The following is a 21,964-nucleotide window of genomic DNA, read 5'->3' on the forward strand; positions in this document are numbered from 1 at the left end:
TATAATTTTTTAATTACTTAGTAGGGAAGAAAGAAGAGAGCTGGGAAAATGCTGAAGGAAGAAATGCTAAAAGAAGTGCTTTGGATACAAGCCCCAAAAGGAGTAGACAGAGCATACCTGAAGACACTGCCTGATATCCTGCTGGCTTACAAGCTTGCTACAGACTTTTCTGAGGCCATTTATTCCCAAATCCTCACACAAGTGCTCCATTTTGCAAATGCCATGCTGCAGATGCAGCTCCCACCACAGTGCTGCCCTTCAGCAGGAGGATAATGTAGCTGCATGTTTACACGTCCTCCCTCTCAGAGGGAACATTCAGCTGGATTCGCTCAAGGTTCCATCCTTGCTCTCTGCCGAGCTCTTTTGCCATCAGAGGAAATCAGAGCCAAAACTATTTGAATATCACAAGGTTAGAATTCCACAAATATTTTGTGTGTGCAGAGGTAGTTATTTTAATGGTTCTTAGAAATGATTTTAAGGCAATCAAGAGAGATCAGGAACTCCATTCACCTTTTCCAATACTGGATAAAATACATTTTAGGCTATTTGTGACAGACATCTTAAGCATCCCCTAACTGTCCTCAGTGACAGGCATAAAGAGCTGTCCAGGTAGCCAATGCAGAAATCAGCATTTTTTATAGTATGGAGGAAAAAGGCCATGGAACAATCTGCAATAAGGGCAAGGAGAAGCTGTGTTGTGGCATTTGGAAATCTGCCCTCTTCTTCCAACAGACAGATTCTGAGACCAAGCTCTGTAGCTGTCCCAGGAACAGCCTCGACTGAGTAATGGGCTCTGTGGCAGAAGTCATGTAACCCTTGCTCTTATCTACTTTGTAATAATTGCAACCTAAATATTAAAGCTCATTCCTACATCTGCGTTACTTTCATGTCCAGAGAAAATTAAGTATCTCAGTCTTAATCTAAATCTAGCAGATATTGAAAACAATCAATTACTGTCTGTCATTTCTTTCCTTTTTTTTTTTTGACTGCTAAGTACTTCATATCATTATTAGGCTGTGTTCAGTCTTCTCTGCCCTGAACTAAATAAACTGAGCCGCTTCAAATTTTTCCTGCAAGATCACATTCTCCTTTTTTTTCCTCCTACATTCCCTAGAGCATTGTCAGCTCTTTTACATTTTGTTTAAAATGTGCTACCCTAGACTGGGAACATTGCTTCAGCTGAGGCATCATCAGCACAACATTTTTAGAATATTTATATTTTTTACAATATCCTAATATGTAGAATATTTGTATTAAGGCTCTTTAATCTGATCTCTTGATGTTTACTTTTTTTTTCTTGTAAATATTTGGTAAAGCTTAACGAATAATCTATTCTACTTTCAGAACTAAGTCATTTAAATATGTAAATCTACATTTTTTTTTACTCTTTTATCCATTTACTGCCACAGCAATTTGCAAAGCAAAACACAGTTTTTCAGATACAGAAGACAGAAATAAGACAGGATTGGATCTCATTGCCCATTGGCCCAAAAATGAGTTTGGGGCCATGCCAAATCACTGTTTTTCCACAGTGACAACCTAAAATGAGCACAGTTGTACTCAAAGTGTAGATCCTGAGATGAAAGCTAATAAACTTCCAACTCCAGAGAGATTTCACCCTCAGTGTTTCTAACAGGCTCAGACACAGCAGCACAGCTTCCATCACAAATCACTTCACACTTCTGATATTTTCAAGCAAAAGAAAAGCAAGAACTGACTTGAAATTTCCTAGCCAAGAACAGGAACATTTTTCCAGTCCTTAAAAAACCAGATCTAGCACCAAAAACCTTTCACACTTTCCTCATTGTATCATCATTCATATATTAAAAAAAAAGAAAAAAGAAGAAGAAGGAAAAAAGAAAATGAGGGAGAGTCAATGAAAGGCACAACGACATTTAAAGAAACTCATTCTGAGTCACACTGAAGATGCTTTGGGGATTTTCATGCACACACAAGGCTGTAAATTGATAGGGAATTCTGCCAGAAAGCAAAGTATTAAGTATTTCCATTAGTTCCCTCTGCTGTGGGAACAGAGCGAGCCAATCCATGCAAAATCTGATTCCATACTTTCTAAAATGCTGTTTCCCAAAGGAAAAATGAAGAAAACCACCTCTCAAAACAAACAAACAAAAAGGAAAAAATCACAGGGAAATTTTTCATTTAATGTTAATAAGCCTGTATATTATAGTTACCATGGTAAAAGTGTTTGTAATTAAGAAATCCAGTAATTTCTAATGATAAGGTAATAGCAGAAAATGAACAGAGAGAAGTACTGATTCAGTTATTTAATAAAAGTAAAATATTTATTTTTCAGTAGAGGAAATAGAATTTTCATCTACTGATAAACAGAGATAAAAGCCACAATTTGTTGTTGATAAAAATTATTGATTACAAAAGTGGAAGACTGAATATAGAGAATCCTCGCACAGAACTGCCCTTAATTTATAAAGCTTAGCAATGGACATCTGCCACTGAAATTATTTGTCTGCACAGATTTATTTTTTCAGATAAAGGATCCTGAGAAAGCTTTGTTGCCTTTCCAGCAATCTCATGAGAGTATTATAGTAAGCACAGTATTTTTTTCTAATCTCTGTGAAAAACACTTTTCCTCAAAGTCAACAAAATATCAGGACATGCTACTCTGCAAGGCATCTGCAAAGGCAGGGAAAACACACATATTGTTGCATTCCTGCCTTTCATATAAAGGCTCATTATATTGCTTTGTTTACAGAAAAATGGTCTAAAATTTCATTTTAGAACAAAAATTGAAGATTATAATACATCCATGCTCTTTACAGAAAATGACCAATAGCATCTATACTGAAAGACACAAAATTTAAACTGAAACATAACTGCTTGCCATATTTGTCTTTCCATTGAGAGCTTGCAAAAAGTCAATCAAAATTCATATTCATTATTCTCTAGTAATACAATGTCCAAATAAAACCTGGATCTCTCTTCTTGAATATCAAAGTAGCACATTTAATGACACTACACATAGCTTATCTCTGCTTAACAATTAACAGGAAAATAACAACCATTACAATAATCTAACTGTGCTGCCCAGGAGACAAGGACACACAGGCTTTAGTCAAACATCCAAGAAAGATGCCTACTTTTACAACTTGGGTCTTTTCATTTGGCCAAAAGTGGCATTAGCAACCACAATCTTCAGAGTTTTGGTATGTCCTGAAATGCTGCTGCACGTTCCCCAGATCGCAGGGAAAAAAGGCAGCAACAGCAGCCACAGTAAACCACAGCAGGGGAGAAGGTGTAGGAATCAGAAGCCCACAATAGACAAACCAAAAATACAAACTTGACACCTCTCTCCTCTCTCAGCAGAAGCTGTGGTTGCTCTCTCCTACTGATTGCAAAGGGATCCCTTCACATTTAAGGGATACGGACACTATGTGCTCAACTTTTTTGCAAATCCTCATTTGAAGATAAAACACATGAGAAAAAACACTGTTAATGTTTGGAAATATAATCCACTGAAGGGAAAATAAATTAATCCGTTCTCAATACTTAAAATTATAGCAATGTATTCATATTTATGATTGCAGCTTCAACCTTGTGCAGCTTTATTTGAAGTTATTATCCAAAGGACCCAACAGCTCATCTGCTGCCCTTGTTCTGTTTGATCTGCAATCAGGGATTTATTTTGCTGGCAGCAGAATTCTTTAGCAAAATGCTCCTAGAATCTGATTGCTGTTAGATCACAAGGATCTTCCTCCTCCACAAATGATGTAGAACTGAAATGCAACTGACAAACCAACAAACCCCAACAGCAAAGCAGACGTGCAGAAGCAAAGAGCAGTTGCTCTCTGCCATTCAATGTACATATTATTTGGGATATATCTGTCAAAGAGTTGAATTCCCTAAGAACAAGTGCTGAGAAAAGCCCAAGAATTAGATAAATAGAGGTTAAATTCTCAAATTAACTCTAGCAGAGAACTGCCTCAAAAAAGCAGAAGCACTATCAAACTATTCCACACACTGATTCTGTGTGGTGGAATGAACTGAGAATAAATGCAAATGAATGTAAATGTCTGAAATGTGAAATGTCACTAACTTCAGCTTCCCTGTTCAGCCCATGGAAAGGGACAGGACTTCACTACGTGCTCCAAAGCATCCAGCAGAGGAGTTCACCTCTCTCCACTCTCCTCCTCCTCCAAACCCTCTTCCCCAAGCAATTTATCCTAGCATGTGAATTGCTCAATGTTAGGCTGTGGAAATACACAGCTCAGTTTTCCTGAAGCTGGAAACATTAGTCTGTATACCAATATTAGATTTATGGATGCAAAAACAATATCCAAAATGAACAAGAAACTCTGGAAAAACATGAAGTCGTGGTTTTCACCAAAACATGAAAAACATTTTGAGGGATTTGCTAAATGCTACTGCTGAATATTATGTTCTGTGGCTTATAATGGGGAGTAAAAGTTCGATAAATCACTCTCCTGCCTGACAAGGAAAGCATCTATTTTAGAATGCCTCAAAAATTTGGTTGGTGTGTCATTATGATGACATATTCATTTTCCCCTAGGCCTCGATATTAAAATGCAATTTTATAGATGGCATCATAAATTTTAAGAACTGTATATGGCATTGACATTTGCCTGAATGTTCTTAAAAATAATATGAAAGCAATATATGTGAAAAAAATTAGGAGAAACATGTCCAAGAAGAACAGAGCAGATGCATTTGCTCTATGTACTACTGTAACATCAGCAGATTTCAGTATTTATGGAACTTTTACAGCATCTGTCACTTCTAGAAATATCAATAGTTCAAATTACTTTTGATTAAGTTCTTGAGAGTCACTTTGTTAAAAGAGAGATGTGCATGCAAACCTAGCTTAAATTCATTCAAATAAAACCCAGATGAAGTGTTGAGGTCACATAGATGAAAATATTAACACAAAAAAACAAGGGAAAAGGGGGTGAAAAAGAGTTTTTGTGTCATAAAAGTGCATATTTGCAGAAATAAGGTGCACATTTTCCTCCATGAATATTTTAACGAATCTTCCATACTTAGAGCCTAGATCAGCAGAAGTCTCAGTTACTGAAAATGTGGTATGTTCACAAATTTCCTTTTTAAACTGCTGTCCTGTAGAGTCTGATCTAAACAGGAAGAATGTACACCTGAATTGCGACCAGCCTCAATATTACTGATTTGTATTTTAAAAGTAATATGAGATTTTGGATCTCTCCTAATTTCAAGGCACAGTTTGACTATCTCAAACAGCAGGATCATCAGGGTCACTGTCCTCTGGCCAGAATAGAATAATTCAAAATGTGTGCCATTTCTAACAAATCAGTGATTAAATGAAGTCCTCACTATTTCTTGGCTTAGCTTATGGATATGAACCTAGAAGGAGATGCTAAATCTTCAAGGTGATTCATTCAAAATACCTGAGGCCTTTTAGCATTTTGACTAGGAATATTTAACATGGAATAACTGAATTTATTGCTATACTAAAGTTGGGTTTTAACGTTATATAAAAGGGAGAACAAAGAAAGTGATGGATGAGGTCACTTGCAAAAAAAATCTCTCTCTAACCAGGGTTTGCAGAAAAAATCCTTGAATTTGTATATGGGTTGGTTACAAAAATAAAGGATCAAGTTTGAAAAGTTAAATACTGGAAAAGTTAAATACTGGATCGTGGCATTACTTGGAACAGTTTCTTTGGGAGAATAAAACATAGTAGTCTTGTTTGCATAATGATTATTTTTGGTAAGAACATTTAAAATCCCACTGTCAGTGAACAGAAGAGGACTGACTGCCTTTGCCTCAGTTTCAGTAACACTCCTATACCTGATAGAAAGAATTGCTTATTATATATTAAACATAATTTAGTTCAGCTTTGTCACCCAGAGGAACACTAATGTTCCAGGAATCTCACTAAATTTCAAGACTGGGGTCTGAAGCCATTCTCCTAATTTTAGTTCTTGTTAAGAAAAAAATCCACCATATTTTACTCTTCACTTTGTAACTGAGGCAATTTTTGAAGATGCTCAATTTTTCAATGCAATCTTAATATAGAAGACATGGCCACAGAAAACACTCAGCTAAAGAAATTTTGAACATAAATGTGCTCAAATCTAAAGAAAGCCTTGCCTGCAGTACCACTGTCACCTCCCTCCTGCAACTAAACTGAACACAGCAATAAATACGATGCTACTGCACTTATATTAAAGATTTATCTACACATCTTCTATAGAAATTTGCATTCATTGAAGTAAAAAAAAAAAAAAGAAAATCACAATCTCAATTGGAAGAAGCAGGAGACGTTTTAGAAAAAAATTACATGCACTTTTTGCCAAGAAGCAAAGGCATTCTGACAGGGAGCTGGTATTAGTAGGTACAGATGGTGAAACAGCAGTAACACTCAATTCCTCTGTAGTAACAGTTGCCAGACTCACTGATTTCAGGATTTTTTGCCTATTTTATGCAGTTGAATCTTTGCTGTTTGCATTAAGTCTTAGACTTTTATATGAAATCTGTTATAAGTGATGGGTTTCCAAATAAAAAACACAAAACTCTAACAACAACAAACAAAAAAATCCCACTACAAATGAACAACAACAAAAAACCTCAATAACCCCAAAATAAAACAAAAACCCCAAAACCCAGTCTATAGATTTTGCAGTAAGTGTTGGTTTTGTTCCTTTTTTCCCCTCTTATGGGCAGGAATAACTCAGTTTTCCATTTTATAACAATGTTCTTGTTTCTTTCTGCCAGATTTAAACTCTAGTAGTGATCTGCAATAAACAACATTCTGGCACAGCTTAATTTTCAGTTAAATCCCTCTAGGGAACAGAGTGATTTAACATGAAATGTGTATCCCATCCTGCTGCTTACTGTAATCTACTCAGTCCAAATGGGGATAAGGAATACTTACTTTACACAAATTAAAATGAGATGTTTTGGCCAAATTTGAACTCCAATGGAGGCATTTGAAAACATTACCCATAATCTTACTTCAGTCTCCCAAGTCAAGCTAATAAAAACTTCAAACTTCTCCCATTTATCACTGCTCCAGTTTCTGCCTCCAAATCCATTTTGCTTAACACAGAATATTGTCAGCCTTATAATAAAACCTAAAAATTGAACTACAGGCTGGATACTTTTTTGAAAGTTTTCTGAGGGAAACTAGGACTGACAAGTCACATTCATGATCTTAAGGAGAGCAAGAATACTGCATGCATTTGTCTCTGAGAGGCTGCAGCTGGGTCAGAGATACTTTCATAGAACAAAGTTTGTATGCACCCAAAGTGAATTCCCCCCAAAAGAAAAATCACCTGAAAACATGCAATACAAGAGGGAAAGGAAAAATTATTCAAAATAAACTCTTAAAAGTGTTTCATATTGTGAACAAAATATCTAGCACATAAAGTTTACAGAACTAGAAATAAAAAGCCACTGATATGCTTCAGAGTGAAGGTACTCTGCTCTTGTTTTTCATGGCATTATGATTTTACAGATCCTATGGAATTCTTCTCCATGCTTTGGCATTAAAAACCTTTCAAGCCTCTGTGTTTATTTTAGATAGAAAGCATGGGCCCCAAGCAATTTTAAATGTTCAATAATAAACAGAAGTATTGGGGGAATGGAAGCAACATCTGCTTTTCTCTGTTACAATTACTAAAAATGAACAACCCCACAACTTGTTGATGATGTATTAGAGACAATAACATGTGATACCCTCTCAAAGTCAAAACCAAATTGCAAATAATTGTGAGAAAAGAATAAATATCAGGATATCTACTAACCCTACACGTTTTAGAGATGATGGAAAACTTCATGATGAAACTTTTTCTAACTCCAAGAGAATTCTAGAAATAACATGTCAACCTTCTTCCTTGTACAGTGAAAAATCTCAATTACATCTCCAGCACTTTGTAGGTAACTGCATTGCCATTACTTTATAAATGCTATTTTATGTTTTAACAGGAGTATGAAACGAAAGTTAAGATTTCATGAAATGTTATAGAGGAGTTCAACAATTTCTGAAGAGTGCATCTTGTGGATTGGAGTCAGAAAGTTGCTTTCCTATTGACCTTCTAAAATCTTTTCTTATCAGTGGAAATATTCTGTGTTTGAGGAAATATTCTGTATTTGAGATTTCCCATTTTTCTGGCACATTCTTGTTCTTTCAGTATTGTATTCACTGCATTTTTAATAGTATTTTAAATGCAAGAAAAAAATTGGTGGTTCTTGCTTTTGCAGTAAGTATCGAATTTTTCCTGAGATAAGAGAGCTTGGATTTTGGCAAAATAAATCATAAGGTTTATCAAAATTCATTCCTTCTTAAAGGTCAGTAACCACTGGGAAGTAGAAAAAACTGGTGAGATAAGCATCTGAACTTGAGTTAGGAACATCCAACAATTTCAAAATTACTTACTCTCATTTTGAAATCAGTGTGTTTTATCCCTATTCTGTAGCTGCCACACTTCACCTTTTAGTCTTTAGGTACTGTTTTACTCTTGGCTGACAGACAGTAGAGCTTTGTTATTCAATTTCTATGCTCTGAACAAACCACATCTCTGATAATCTAGACAAACTCACCACATTGAATTCTGTTAAAAATCAATCCTGTTATAGCACAGAATTTTCAAACATGAAGCCTGGGTGGAATATTTACACATCAGATACTCCTTTCTTATATTTCCTTTTTCTTATCATAATAATCTGATTTATGATGATAGAGAATTTTGTCTACCAAAAATCCTTTACAGATAATGATAATTTCCATAAAGCCAAACTCAATAGCTCACAGGGAGGTTTGAGAGTCAATTAATAAAGGATCAAGTTCTTGGGGAGAGGAAGCATTAAATGCTCTCCACACTTAGCCATCCAATTATATTTTATAGGTGCAACTGCATCTTCCGCTCTCTTAAAAGATTTGATATCTACACGTGCAAACCCAAAAGTGAAAGCGAAAAACTCATAAACTGATTAAAAAATTTAACTACATGTATAAACTACAGCAATTGTACCTGCAACCACTGGAGATTTCCTGTCATCCAGAAGCTGAATAGCAGTACTGGCTGTCACCACATTGCTCTTGTTGGAAGTTTCTGTGGAGTGTGTTGAGGAGGAGAAAATTGAAACAATCTATTGCAAAATAAGGAAATTTAGGGTTTTTTTCCCCTGGTTTTAGATAACATTCTATGTGGATATAGTGTTCAGAAAATAAAACAGGCAACATCACATATGCACAGAACATACTGGCACTGAGATTTTAAATTCCCCAGCATGCCAAAAACAAACCTAAAACACTGAAAGGAGCCATCAGATTTTGCCTCCCCTGCTAAAAGGGGTAGTGAAGGTGACAACTGGCAGGGCTTCTCAATAATGTGGACATTGACTCTGCTGGACTTGCGCTGCTTAAAATATTTGCTAAAATGTAGTTCTACCTGTGGAAATGGTAAATGAAAAGTGTCACACCACACTTTGGGGGTTCACTTGCAGACCCATGAAACACACTTGGGTCAAAGTAGCTGCAAATTTCAATGCCTATTTCAGATCAATGTTTGAGATCAGCTATAAAGCCCACTCTGTACTGACACTCTTGGGATCCTTTCAGCACCATGCATGGTTCAGGATTCAAGGAATGACAAAATTACAGACCTGTGCTGAATGGGATTGAGTAGACAAAGCTCCCAGGTATTTGTTCAGCAGCTCTTCTGTACCAGAGTGGAAAATGATCAGCGTTAAAAATGTTCTCCTTATCTTCAGCTGTCAGGAAGTCTCTTGAGAAAAAAAGAGAGAAAGAAAATAATTGTTGTTTGTTGCATAGCACATAAGGGTTTCTAGCTTTGAAAAAAGCTAGAAACAAAAAAAAAGCAGCAGTCTTTTACAAAAGAAAGTGGTTTAGCACAATTTTTCTGATAATACTTGCTCAACAAATGAGTTAAATTTAGTTACTGATAATTATTTGTGACACACAATAACTTTTGTTGTGAAAGACATAAAAAGCACTAAAACCAGTACCTCTAAGTACCACTGAAATAGTTTTTACTGATTTGTATAAATAAAAATGCTTAAACTAAAAAGCCTTTTCCTTTCAGCTCAATATAAGAACTGTGAGCTGCACAAGGTGGAAAAGGCACTGGAGATTCGCTAGTCTGTTACCACTGGTGATCACTCTTAAGCAGTGAAAAAAAGGTAATTTTACAGCCTATGTTAAAAATACAATGTAGGGGATGGTAGTGAACAACCAAATACTTTGTTCTTCAATAATTTCAGGGAATGCTAACAGAAGAAAATTTATGCCAAGAACAAGTATAATGTCCACTCCATTGTTCTGGTTTTCTGTCTGACAGTGACAAATTGTAGTGCTGTTGATGTCACCTACTTGTACAACGTCTGTCCTCAGATAAGCCCATAGAACTTTATATTCAATCCAGTTAGTTTATCATAAATATTAAACACAGATTTTCTTTTATATGCATAATACCTCCACTAGATTCTATGTTCTCAAGGAAAATGGGAAAATCTTGTATGATGAGGTCTCCTGATTGCTCTTTCACCCAGCCCAATTCTGTCCCTTGCGTGTATTTCAACACCAAAAATATTTTCCACAAAAATGATGCAAAATCCCTGAAATAGCCTGGAGGTATTTGTTTTCAGGTGGTGTAGTAAAAGGTGCAGCATGTTTGTAATTTCTCTGAAGAGAGATGTGAGGCTGCAAGTGTGTGTGCAGGGAAAGCAGATTTATAGGCTGCAGGTGTAAAATAGTTCATAAATGTAAATGTTCCAGTCAAAGAACTAATTTAAAGGATCCTAGGATATCTTTCTAACTTGCTCTGTGTGAAGGCTTCATAAAATAGTCTATTTTTTTCCCTCTCTTTTCTCCCCTGGCTGCCAGGCAGAGTCTGTTACTCACTGGTTGGTCAGCTGCTCTGGCCCCACAAACAGGTTGATCCGAGAGAGCCCAGTGCGTGTCCCAAGGAAGGCAACTTCCACCCCCTTGTCAGAGTTCCTGAAACACAGCAGAGCCAACGTCTGAGACAGTAAACAGACAGAGCTGCTTCACTGCCACAGAAAGCACAAGCGTACATGTCTTTGAGATTATTCTATGCATAGTTCCCTTATTTATTGATTTATTTTTAAATACTGGTTTTAAGTTATAGCCATCTGGGTTTTGAATGGTATGCAGTGTAGAATTGCTATTTAGACTAAGAATCCCTAAAAAGCCAAACACAATAAATTTTGTAGGATTTGTAGGAAGGGATTATATGGATAGACTAATAGAATAAAAAGGTGTGGCATAGCTACATACAAACTATTTAATAACCAGTGATACACAGTGATTCTGAGATGAGCAGGAGTTCACAGTCCACTCAACATTTCTGTGCTGTATTTATGCTTCAAGTCATAGCTGTGACTATTGTTTAGGTAAGCAAACATTTTAAAACAGGCAGCTGAGAGTTAAACTTAGCTGTCATCAGAACAGGCTTTAGCCTCTAAAACTTGGTAAAAAATCACGGTCATGGCAGACAGCTCAAACTGAACTCCTCTGCTGCACTCTTATCAGTACCAAGCTGTTTTAAAACCAATTCTTATATGGCTGCAAGAACTTCAGTCCCATTACCACAAAACCAGGGACCAGACCCATTTTCTCGTTTCATGAATGAGACAGAATGAAGAAAAGTCAGAATCTGAAAGGGCTTCAAAAGTCTCCCCTGGCCTCATTCCACAGCTGTCCTTGTGCTTTGGATCTGTTATTCCATTGTGTAGGATGACACCTTGCACCTCTCAATGGCCACAGTTTATTAACATGAAACAATTTCTTATCTTTATCTTCCCAGAGAAGGCTGGATAGCTCTTTGATGAACCAGACCTTATCAGGTAGCTTTTATTTATTCATGTTGCTTTTATTTATACTGTACAGCAAAGTATTTTTTCATTCAACTTTTAGAAAATGGTTGAAAATGAGGAAAATCTAATCAGGATAATCTCCCAAATTGCCTTTCAACCACTGCATTTCATGCAAACTGCCAAGCTTAATACCTGTTTACTCCAATATGGATAAAATCTTGTTACTTAACACCTTAGTATATCATAGCACAAATGAATAAAGTAGAAGATATAAACTCTTAAAAGGACTGGCTAATTTCCTGACTCTTCCTAACAGGAACCTAGACTCCAAGTAGTTCTGGAAAATAAACATATCAAGGATTAATAATATTACTTTCCAGTGCAAGTTTTTCTATATATGATTTATTCTGAGATAAAGAACCAATTGCATCAATAATTTTGGTAAATTTTGCATTAAATTTCCCAAGTGCCCTTTGTTAAAAATACACATAAGTAAATTTCAATTAAGGTACAATTTCACCAGTTATATTGTGGAAATTTCAGCTAATCATCATGACATACTCTGTAAGATAAACACTTCACATTGAATTCAAACTTGGTGGCATTTATGATCAGAAAGTTAGTGTAATATTTTCATGGATATCAGGATTTGTAAGACATTCTACCAGTTCATTAACATCAATAATAAAAATACAGCCATGACTGATGAATAATGATGGACACAAAGATAACTTACTCTGATTTATTCAATGCTAGACTGGTCCAATAAGCTTCAATTGGTGCACTCACAACAGCATCAAACAAAACTTCCTGGATCAATTCTTTATCACCTACCACAGAACAATAAAATCAGTAAATGTATGTGCATATAAAGACTTTTCTTAGATGACTAAACAATAGGGTTTTCTTACATTTCACCTTATCTGTGATAAGCTTTCAAACTTTTTCACTGCAAAGGATTTACTACATAATATTACACAGTGTTTTACCACAATACAGTTTTTCACATACAATTTCATTGCATTAGTAACAATTTTAGGTCAAAACCCAATGACACTCCACTTCATGTAACTCATTCATGGTTATATTATCTAATGCTCATGTCTGCATGTGCCATAAGATTAAAACAAGTAGGCCTAGTAAGAGTCACAAAAACTCTGCATTTCTGCAAACATACAGAATATGCACCATCTGAATTTTTATTCTGCTTTGCAGTTCAGAAATGCTAATTACATATGCATCCTCTCTAAAGTACTCATGAAATATCAGGTATACTCTTTAGAGGCATGATCCAAGGATTGATTCCCATCAGTCCTATTTAATTTATAAACCAGATGGAGTGATAATCTTGCATAGTACAGCTACACAAGAACAGAAACCTGAATGTTTGTTACAGGCACATAGTTTACTGTAAAAGTTGAAAAATTTTATCATAATTAATACCAATAATAGTAATACATAATTAATTCTAATAAAAATATCTCTATTGATACCCTGAGAAAAGCTTAAAACCATATGAAATTGCAACATCAGCTAAGCAATCCTATCACTGGTTGAACTAAGTAGCTTTGCATTTTGTGGCAGGTTAAGTATGACAGTTTTTGGATGGGACAAGCCTGCAAATCCACATTTAACCCAGTACTTGCATTGGAGCAGGGGCTCCTTCCCTGTGAGGTAGCGTTTGATCGCTTCCAACTGAGTCATCTGCCGGTGCTCAGGGTGCAGGTCAGTGTTGCAGTAGGACCTGTGAACACGTTGTCAAAACAGTAAAAAGTTATTTGTACAAGCACAATCTTTCTTTGTCTTTGAACATAAAGAATTGGGCTTTGCAAGCACAAACAATATGAAACCAAGGAGGGTAACAGACACTAATTTCATGCTTTATTTAAGGCTTACCATTCGTCTGCTAAAGATACATCAGGGTGTTCTAAATCATGTAAACCTGTAACAGGAATAATTATGGGTTATTTAGGGAGAAGTCTGGGTAACAGATGGTTATTTGCATACACTCCATAATATAAACCCTTCTTGGAAAGTGCATTATTACCATAATGAAATAAATCACAGTAAACTATGTTCAAATGCACTTCAGGGTCTAACAAACTGGCAAAACTAGTTAAATCAAATCTAAAACTGAAAAGGTATGAAAAAAATTGTGCTGATATGTTTAACTTATGTGAGTTATTCACATAATATATTTAAAGTTTAGAAGATAATTTGAGCAAAGACAAATGCAAAATGGTAACAGACTCCTGTTCATACTCCCTTGTTCTCTTTGGCCAGTAAAATTCTTTATGCTAAAATACACACTTCTCATTTCATGTGAGCTGTTCTCCTCTCTTATAAAGAAAAAAATTCATTAAGGACAATTCCCTCAAAACCTAAGCACACAGCCCATGAACACAATCACCAATTTATGGGATTGTTCAGAAAAGGTTTTTTGTACTAACAGGTCACACATATGCTTGTAAATAAGAACCATATCATTAGTTATATAGCACAATAAAAATGTACTTTGGTAATTTTAAAAACTCTTAAACCGCTTATCAATAGACAATAAGCAAACAGAGTTCAGAAGGCAGCATCTGGGTCTAACCCCCTGGAGTACACAATGAACAAGGACAGAGCAACCATGACTAAGGAGGGCAGGGAAGCCAAGACTGAGCTGAAACTGTGGTCCCTGGGGAGGGCAGTGAGAGGAAGTGAGAGAGAATCAGTGAAGGTAAGAGTGGGAACTGTTGTGGTTCTGTTAACACTTCTGGGGGGGTCATCTGGGACTCAGACTGCTTGAGATGTATGGCTGGATTAAAGAAAATTGGTGACAGGGATGTTGGGAACAGTCTGGGGAAGGAGTAGCTCCAAGTCTCCTGTTTGCCTCCTTTGTAGCTGCTGTGCAGATACTCAAACTTCAAGGCACTTCTTTCATATCTCTCCTGAGAAGAACATATTCATGTCCCAAAATACAGCCAAAGCCCAAAGACCTGAAGAAATTAGCTGTCTTGTTTAACAACACTGACAAAACAAGAAGAAGAGTTGGAAATAGAGACTTTCTCATAAAATCTGAAAGCCTTCTTCTATTGAAACATTTTTTGCTCAGCAGCTTCTAAAATTTTCAACCTTCCCTTCGACATTCTGAGATGCCTCCACTCTTCCTTCATCTTCAGAAACCTTCTTGCCAAACAACTTTATGACTCACAGTTGACACTCCATTCATTTAGTTGGGGACATATCAAAAAGCAAAACCAAAGAACAGTTCTTTCCCTGGGTACTTCTACTACTATTATAAACATGCAAATCCTTGCAGCTAATGCACATACCAGTTATAGCTCTGAAAGATTTCTCAATGTATAGTCTGTGAACAAAACCAACAGCCATTACAGTGCTCTTAGTGGTTACTTCATTCAGAAAACACCACAAGTAATTAACACTGGGCTATGAGTTTTTCTCTGAAATACTGCGAGAAGAGGATGGAAAATGATCACATCTAAAGAAGACTCACAAACAGTCTGACTATGACTAAAACCATGTGAAGCAAAAGATTTTTAAACTAAAAAAAAAGGGCTAATGCTCTTCTGGAATCTGCAGACAAGGAACTACCAAATTAACAATAAAACTACTGTGTAAGCCACATGAGAAGTTAGGTACCTTACCTTCTTCTACAGTTACATTCCCTCTGAAGAAGTATTTTCCATGTCCTCTAGAGAGAGCCACACCTAAACTGTGCAGAGAAATAAAGCAGACCTTGAAATCTGTGAGACAAACAATAGCAGACATTCAGAGCTATTTTCATTTTTAACATTTCCAGCCCATGTACTATGATTAACTTAAAACTGTTTGTTTCCAAACCCTCACCAATTATATTTATTGTTCAATTAGTTGCTTCAATGATGTCTCAGTTCTGATGTGCCTGCAACAATTGGCTGTATTTATGTGTGCTTAGAGGTGCAGTAAACCATTATTCCCTGGCAAACTAATAAATGAGCCCCTCTAAGCTCACTGCTGTTCACCCAGCATGAGATTTCTTCAGCTGAGCCTTGAACATGACCATGGCCTCACAATGAGGGAGACAATTTTTCGTAAATCAGACGAAGCTGTTGAGAAACTGCAGAAGTGTGGGAATTGATGGTGCTACTGACAGGAAAAGAATTTCAAATGTGACAACAGCATCATGACTCCTCCTGGACTAATTTTTCTGTGTTTCATATTTTTAGCTAGCATAGCTCTTTTGTATTGACTTCAGCTTCATAAATTCTCAACAGTTACACACTGTGTTTTGGTCTGGTTTTCAGTCTACCATTTAAAACATCCAAGTTTAATGAAGTGGCTGGGGGATCCCATGCCTCTTGCTATTGAACACAAACACAGAATACCTTCTGGCATTCATTCATTCATTGAAGGGGATTATCCTGAGCTAGGAATCTGCAGTAATCAGCAAGACTGCAAATTCATGGGCTAGTACTTGAAGTACATGGAAAGGCACCAAATCCAAGAGCACACAAGCCACAATCAACAGCTCAGTCTGGGAAAGGGCTGAACACTAAACATCTTTGACACTACAGTGTGCAGTTGTCCCAAATCTACACAACAATCCAAAACGAGACACATACCATGTTGAAAAAGGAATTTTCTTAACTATACTTCTGTTCTTAGCACCATAACTCACACTACACGCATGTACATAGCCCGATTTCTGTTTACCTAATAGTGCAAGACGCCAGTGCCAAAGAAAACAAACAAAAAAGAAAAACAAACAGCAGTCAGAAAACAACTCCACAACATGAAAACAAAACAAAAAAAACCACTGAGTATTATCACCCATCAGTAAATTTTAACATGCATTAGAGGTCAGAGAAATGTGCCTATAGTTTCTCTGTGTGGTAATGCAGCTCAAGTTATGTGAAACTCTTCCACTGAAGAAAATTTCATTTGAGTATCACAACTGCCAAACTCCTGCCTCAAGTGCAAAGTACAGTTGGGGCTCTTTTGTTAGCAGATTATTTCTAGTTCAAATATGAGCATTTTTGAAGTGACTACCTGTTTTTCCTTTCCTTTTTTTTCCTCCTAAAATACATGCAAAAACTACCAGCTTACTTGGTTTTAGTTACAGAAATCCACTGAAGGTCGTTCAGAGAAAAAAAATCATCCAAACCTCAAATTGGAAGTGAAATACTATCTCGTTTTACATTACATTCTTGTTGTGGAAAAAAATAATAAAATGGGGCTCAAGATGTAGTTACTTAAATGGATTATAGTATTTATAGCTCTCCAAGTACTTGCGAAAGCCTTTCGTTCAACGTAAACCTCAACTGAATATTTTTTCAATGAAACGTAAGCCATGACAAATACTGGGACTTTGCCTGTGTGAGCTTGCACAAACTTTCCATCCCTGGAAAAGCTGAAAGGAATGCTGGTAGGCTCCTTTTCCTTGCTATTTTCAGCATTGTCCAGGGATATTTCATTGTCAGCCTTTGCTGATGAGCTTTTAATGAGTTCACAGGGTCTGTATAAGCACAAATCCAATGAGTTGGGTGAAGCGTCCATTTATTATGGCCGGCTCTACCTGAATGGAGTACCCTTGATGTCTGTATAATAGTAGTCATTTGTCATCACCAGGACCCGCTTCTAGATTCGCAACAAGAAAGTCAGAAGGAGAGAGGGGAAGAAGTTAGTTTGCTGTAAGAAATGTATAAAAGATCAAGTGGTTAGTCACTGACATAATTAGAAGCAAAGTTTACATTTAGTGAGTAAAAAAATATATATATACGGCATGGAACCATATTTATAGCAACCTTAAAAATATTTTAAAAATTATCTGCTTGCTTTATATTTAGTTAGAATACTATTATAGACATTTTACCCCTTTGTCCACTGTCTTCTTCACTTCCATGGAGAATTTTCCTGTTTTCCGGTTCACCATTGCATTTCGAAGCTGAAACGAAGGAACTGTGTGTCAATTCCTTTATTTACTTTTGCTGTAATCCTTTAAACTCTGAACTCTCCAGTAAATTCATCTGGCCTAAGTAGCACTCAATTTTCTTCAATCCTTCTTTTCCAATAATTCTACTACACACTGGAGAACCCATTTACAGATTTTATTAGTGACTGTATAGGCCAAGGCTCCTGCCATACTATTTCAAGCTGAAGTATATAAGACAGGAGTTCTCAGCATCCTTCATAGTAAAATACCTTTTTGTGTAGTAACCTGGATTTTATTTAGTATGAAAAGTGTGACTACTATTCTGTATTTACTGCATGGCAAGGCAAGGACTAGATTCCTAGCTGGATTTAACTGGTTAGACCAGTGTTTAAATACATCAACACTGACACAGATAACAAGAAAATAAAAAGAGTAAAAAACCCTTATCTTACACTATTTATTCTGCTTAAGAATCTACATTGGGCTGCATCCTTAATGAGCACCAGAAAAATTATCCTAACTGCATCAAAACCTAGCACTAGGCCATGAAAACCAGAATGGAAGCCCATTGTATCAGTAGCATGATCCAGGGGGAAGACAACGCCAGAGTGCTTCTCAATTCCCTCTAGTTGTCCATTGGTGTCCAGGCACCCCTTGAAAGGTGTTGAATTTTAGCTCTGTAGTGGAGTCCTAGGCCAGTCACAGATTTAACAATTGGCCTGGACCTCTCCATGTCTTCCAAAAGACATTTTAAATCCCCTTCAAAAATGTGTTTCATTGCTTTATAAGCCAAAAATTCAGAGAAGCTAGGGAAAACAGAAAACAAATGGAAAAGGGTTTATACACAATGATTTAGCTGCTGCTCTGCAAGTTCAATCTGTTGCTTTTGAGATCACCACTGCAAACACACACTTTTCCTGTAACTTTTTCTTTCTACATGACCTACAGGCTCCCAAACCTGGGAGCTGCCAAGTCTCTGGTCTATCATCCCTAAAAACTCTGCCCTTGGCACACCTCGGTACTCCCTGCCTTTCTACCAAAAGACACACAGCCTCTCTCAAAAATGAACGCGCCATGATGGTGAAAAGATTTAAAAAACCCAACAGCCATCCCCCAGGCCTGTAAGCCAAAATGACCATCAGTGTCCCCAAGGATGAGGACGGGGTCTCTGGGCTAAAACTGAGGAAAGACAAGACAGGGGTTTTGAGAAGTCCTCAACCTTCAGGTTTTGAATTTGCCTATTCATCAGTTCACTTCAGGGAAGAAATGAAAAAGTTGCTCCTTAACAGTTACACCATGCATAAATGGAAATATTTAATTTGAACATTCTTAGATTTACTAATGGAAGACTTGAGTTATTTTGCTTTTTGTGGGAAAAAGTACCTATAGATCTTTCACAGCTGTAATTTTCATTACAATTTGAAAATTCCACTATTACAAATCAATTTAGCGTTTAAAATGCAGAAAAATATTGGCAAAATGAGCATTTTTATGTCTCTTCTATTGCCTATCTATCTAAACACAATTTTGGACATCATGTTCCTGCTGAATAAATATCTCCTGTTCTAAATATCTCCTGGCACCTCATGCCAGATTGAGCAATTCAGTTCAGTTTTAAAGAGAAATTGTGAAGACAAATGTCAATGTGCTCTGCAGGCTGAGTTAATATGGAGGGGAAAGAGAATCACCAAACTTGCCAGTGAAATATCTATTTTTATTCTCACAAACAAGTTGAGCATGGCTGACTTATCAAAAACTGCAAACTTTGCAGCTCTTTAAATTTAATTCTAGGGCATCTAGATTTGAATTAACAGTCTTACTCCTCTGTCAGTGAGTGTAAAAGAATAATTTTTAGCTGGAGGCATATATATAATAAAGCATATATTTTACTGTAGATTTTTTTAACAATACATAATAGGCAATTCTGGAAATAGTTTCCTATTTTAAGTTTTGTGGTTTTGGACTTGGAGAGCTGGTCTTAATTAACCATCTACTTTCTAACATTTACAGAACAGTTTCATTTATCTTTAACATGGTTTTCATTTTTTTCCTATTGGTGCCTGTCGTTGTCCAAGACCCATTCCTCCCACAAGCCTCAGGCAAGTCATAGATTTACTAAAAGGATCTCCAAACTCTCAGTAGTGTTTAAGATCAAGCCTGCATGTGGGATTTAGAGTTTTACTCTTCTCTTTTTTTTTTTTTCCCCTGCTTGCTGTGATTGCATTTCTTGGCTTTGTAATCTGGTTTCTCAGCTCTTCTGCAGTTTCATCTCCCTCCTCAAATGCATAAAATAAGCACTGCCTCAGCTGGCTTCAAGCCCCCAAACATTCATTCATGTTCTTTTTTTTTATTTGGAAAAAAATTATTTCATTCAGCTAGAAATTACAACAGAAGAATTTTAGGTGAGTTAATGAGAAAAAGGTTTCTATCCAAATTGAAACTTCTCCTCTTTGTATATTTGCAAACCTTGCTGGAAGACACTGTTAACTTAACAAGCTCATGCTAAAATCTCTGTTTCTAATAAAATGCCTTAACAGCAAGATAGCAGGTATTGTTAAACTGGAAAATGAGCTGATATATTTATGACAACAATATTTCACAGCGAAAAAAATTCTAACCTTAGTTTGGCCACCTTTTCCTCATTGGATCACTGAAGAAAACCCATGTCTTCACCTTTCAGAGTAATAAGCATTATTGCTCCTTCAACAAAATATCTTTCAATCAATTCCTAACAACTCAGTTTCACTGCTGCAGTATGAGATCATTCTGTATTCTGGGAAAACTATGCAACCATGAAATTAATGTGGCAAAAAGTAAGAAAATGTCTTAATCAGCTTCTACGTAAGTGTTTCATGGGAGAAAAATATACCAGTAGTAGTCTATGTTATTAAAAGCAGCTATATGAATACATGAATTCTTTGCCTCTGCAGTTGAATAAACAATGCTTTACTACTCAAGCTTGGAAAAAATCAAGAACATCAAATCCAAGGCCTTGGGTGAAGCATAGCTACGTGTAGCTTGTTTCTGTGTTACAGTTAAAAACTCATTTTTAAGAAACATTTTGTAGGTGAAAGAAATATTCAGATTAAGTGTATGTATATATTTTTCATCAAAATGTGAAATAAAATTTTTGCAGCCTTCAGATAAGACAAAGCTCAATTTTTAAAGACATATTCAGAAAAAGTGATGGCATTTATGGGTCTCAATCAGAGAAAACTGAATCTGGACTTTCATGTGTACTCAGGTAGAATCTCAATTATAAATAAAAATTGACTTTCAATATCACAGAAATAGCACAATGTCCCATTATCTGAATCACTGAACTTCTACTGAGATATGATTAAAAAATGGAAAATGAAGCAGAGGAAGTAATGGAAGAAATATGAAGGAAAAAAGAAAACAAACCAAGGCAAAATAACAATAAGAAAACCCATGAAGGTTTAAAGAAGAAAAATCCTGAAGGTTTAAAATCTGTGTGTTACTACAACAATAACATTTGAAAGGACAGAGGAGATTTTAAAGGTCATTAGCAGAGAAACTGGTTGAATAATAAAGGATCAAAGTTAAGAGAAAAAGCAGGGTATAAACCATGAGGCCAATGAGATTGGCAAGATTGCAGAAGGCTGCTACAATATTTGAAAATCTTATGAGGAAACCTTAAATAGTGTGTGCATAGAAAATGACACAAAGCCATAAAAACGCTGAAAAAGTTTGTGTGTGCACTCCAGCACAAAACTGCAGCTTAGGAAGTGAAGTGGCCTCTGAGGAGAGGCTGAGGACAATCTATCACCTGGTGAAACAGACCTTGCCTGAAACATAGATGAACTGCTGCACTATTCACCAAGGGGGTGGAGAGAGCAGGGAATGCAAGATATATATTTTGTAAGGGAGAAGGAAAATACAGACTTCTGTCAGGACAGAGATCAAGAAATTAGGACATCTGAAGACTGACAAGACTCCAGGGGCTGCTGTACGTGATCCATCCCAGATTTCGGAAGGACACGACACAGTAAATATGGGAACCTTCAGTGGATGCATTCAAACCTCTCTGGAAAAGCAGAGGTACGAGGGACTTGAGAGGAGCAAGCATAGCACTGATATTTGAGAAGGGATCCAGGAGACATCTATGAAAAATACAGACATGCAGTCGTGACTTTGGCAGGAGGGACCTTCTGGGAAAAACTAAATTACGGGACAGAAAGGTGAACACCTGGAAAG

General features: G+C 36.4%; 1 protein-coding gene across 4 annotated transcripts in view; it reads right to left on the minus strand.

Moving 5' to 3' along the window:
- CACNA2D3 (calcium voltage-gated channel auxiliary subunit alpha2delta 3) overlaps window positions 1-21,964 on the minus strand; it is a 454,430-nt gene that overhangs the window by 67,745 nt on the left and 364,721 nt on the right. For all 4 annotated transcript variants that reach the window (XM_064723753.1, XM_064723751.1, XM_064723749.1 and 1 more), the window contains 9 exons: window positions 17,687-17,758; window positions 17,390-17,451; window positions 15,480-15,547; window positions 13,726-13,771; window positions 13,476-13,573; window positions 12,566-12,659; window positions 10,895-10,990; window positions 9,637-9,758; window positions 9,003-9,083 (listed from right to left, as the gene is read on the minus strand). In XM_064723753.1, coding sequence (XP_064579823.1) covers window positions 9,003-9,083; window positions 9,637-9,758; window positions 10,895-10,990; window positions 12,566-12,659; window positions 13,476-13,573; window positions 13,726-13,771; window positions 15,480-15,547; window positions 17,390-17,451; window positions 17,687-17,758 — 739 coding nt within the window. The remainder of the gene's footprint in view (window positions 1-9,002; window positions 9,084-9,636; window positions 9,759-10,894; window positions 10,991-12,565; window positions 12,660-13,475; window positions 13,574-13,725; window positions 13,772-15,479; window positions 15,548-17,389; window positions 17,452-17,686; window positions 17,759-21,964) is intronic.

Source organism: Zonotrichia leucophrys, chromosome 12 (genome assembly GCF_028769735.1).
Source record: "Zonotrichia leucophrys gambelii isolate GWCS_2022_RI chromosome 12, RI_Zleu_2.0, whole genome shotgun sequence".
NCBI lineage: Eukaryota > Metazoa > Chordata > Aves > Passeriformes > Passerellidae > Zonotrichia > Zonotrichia leucophrys.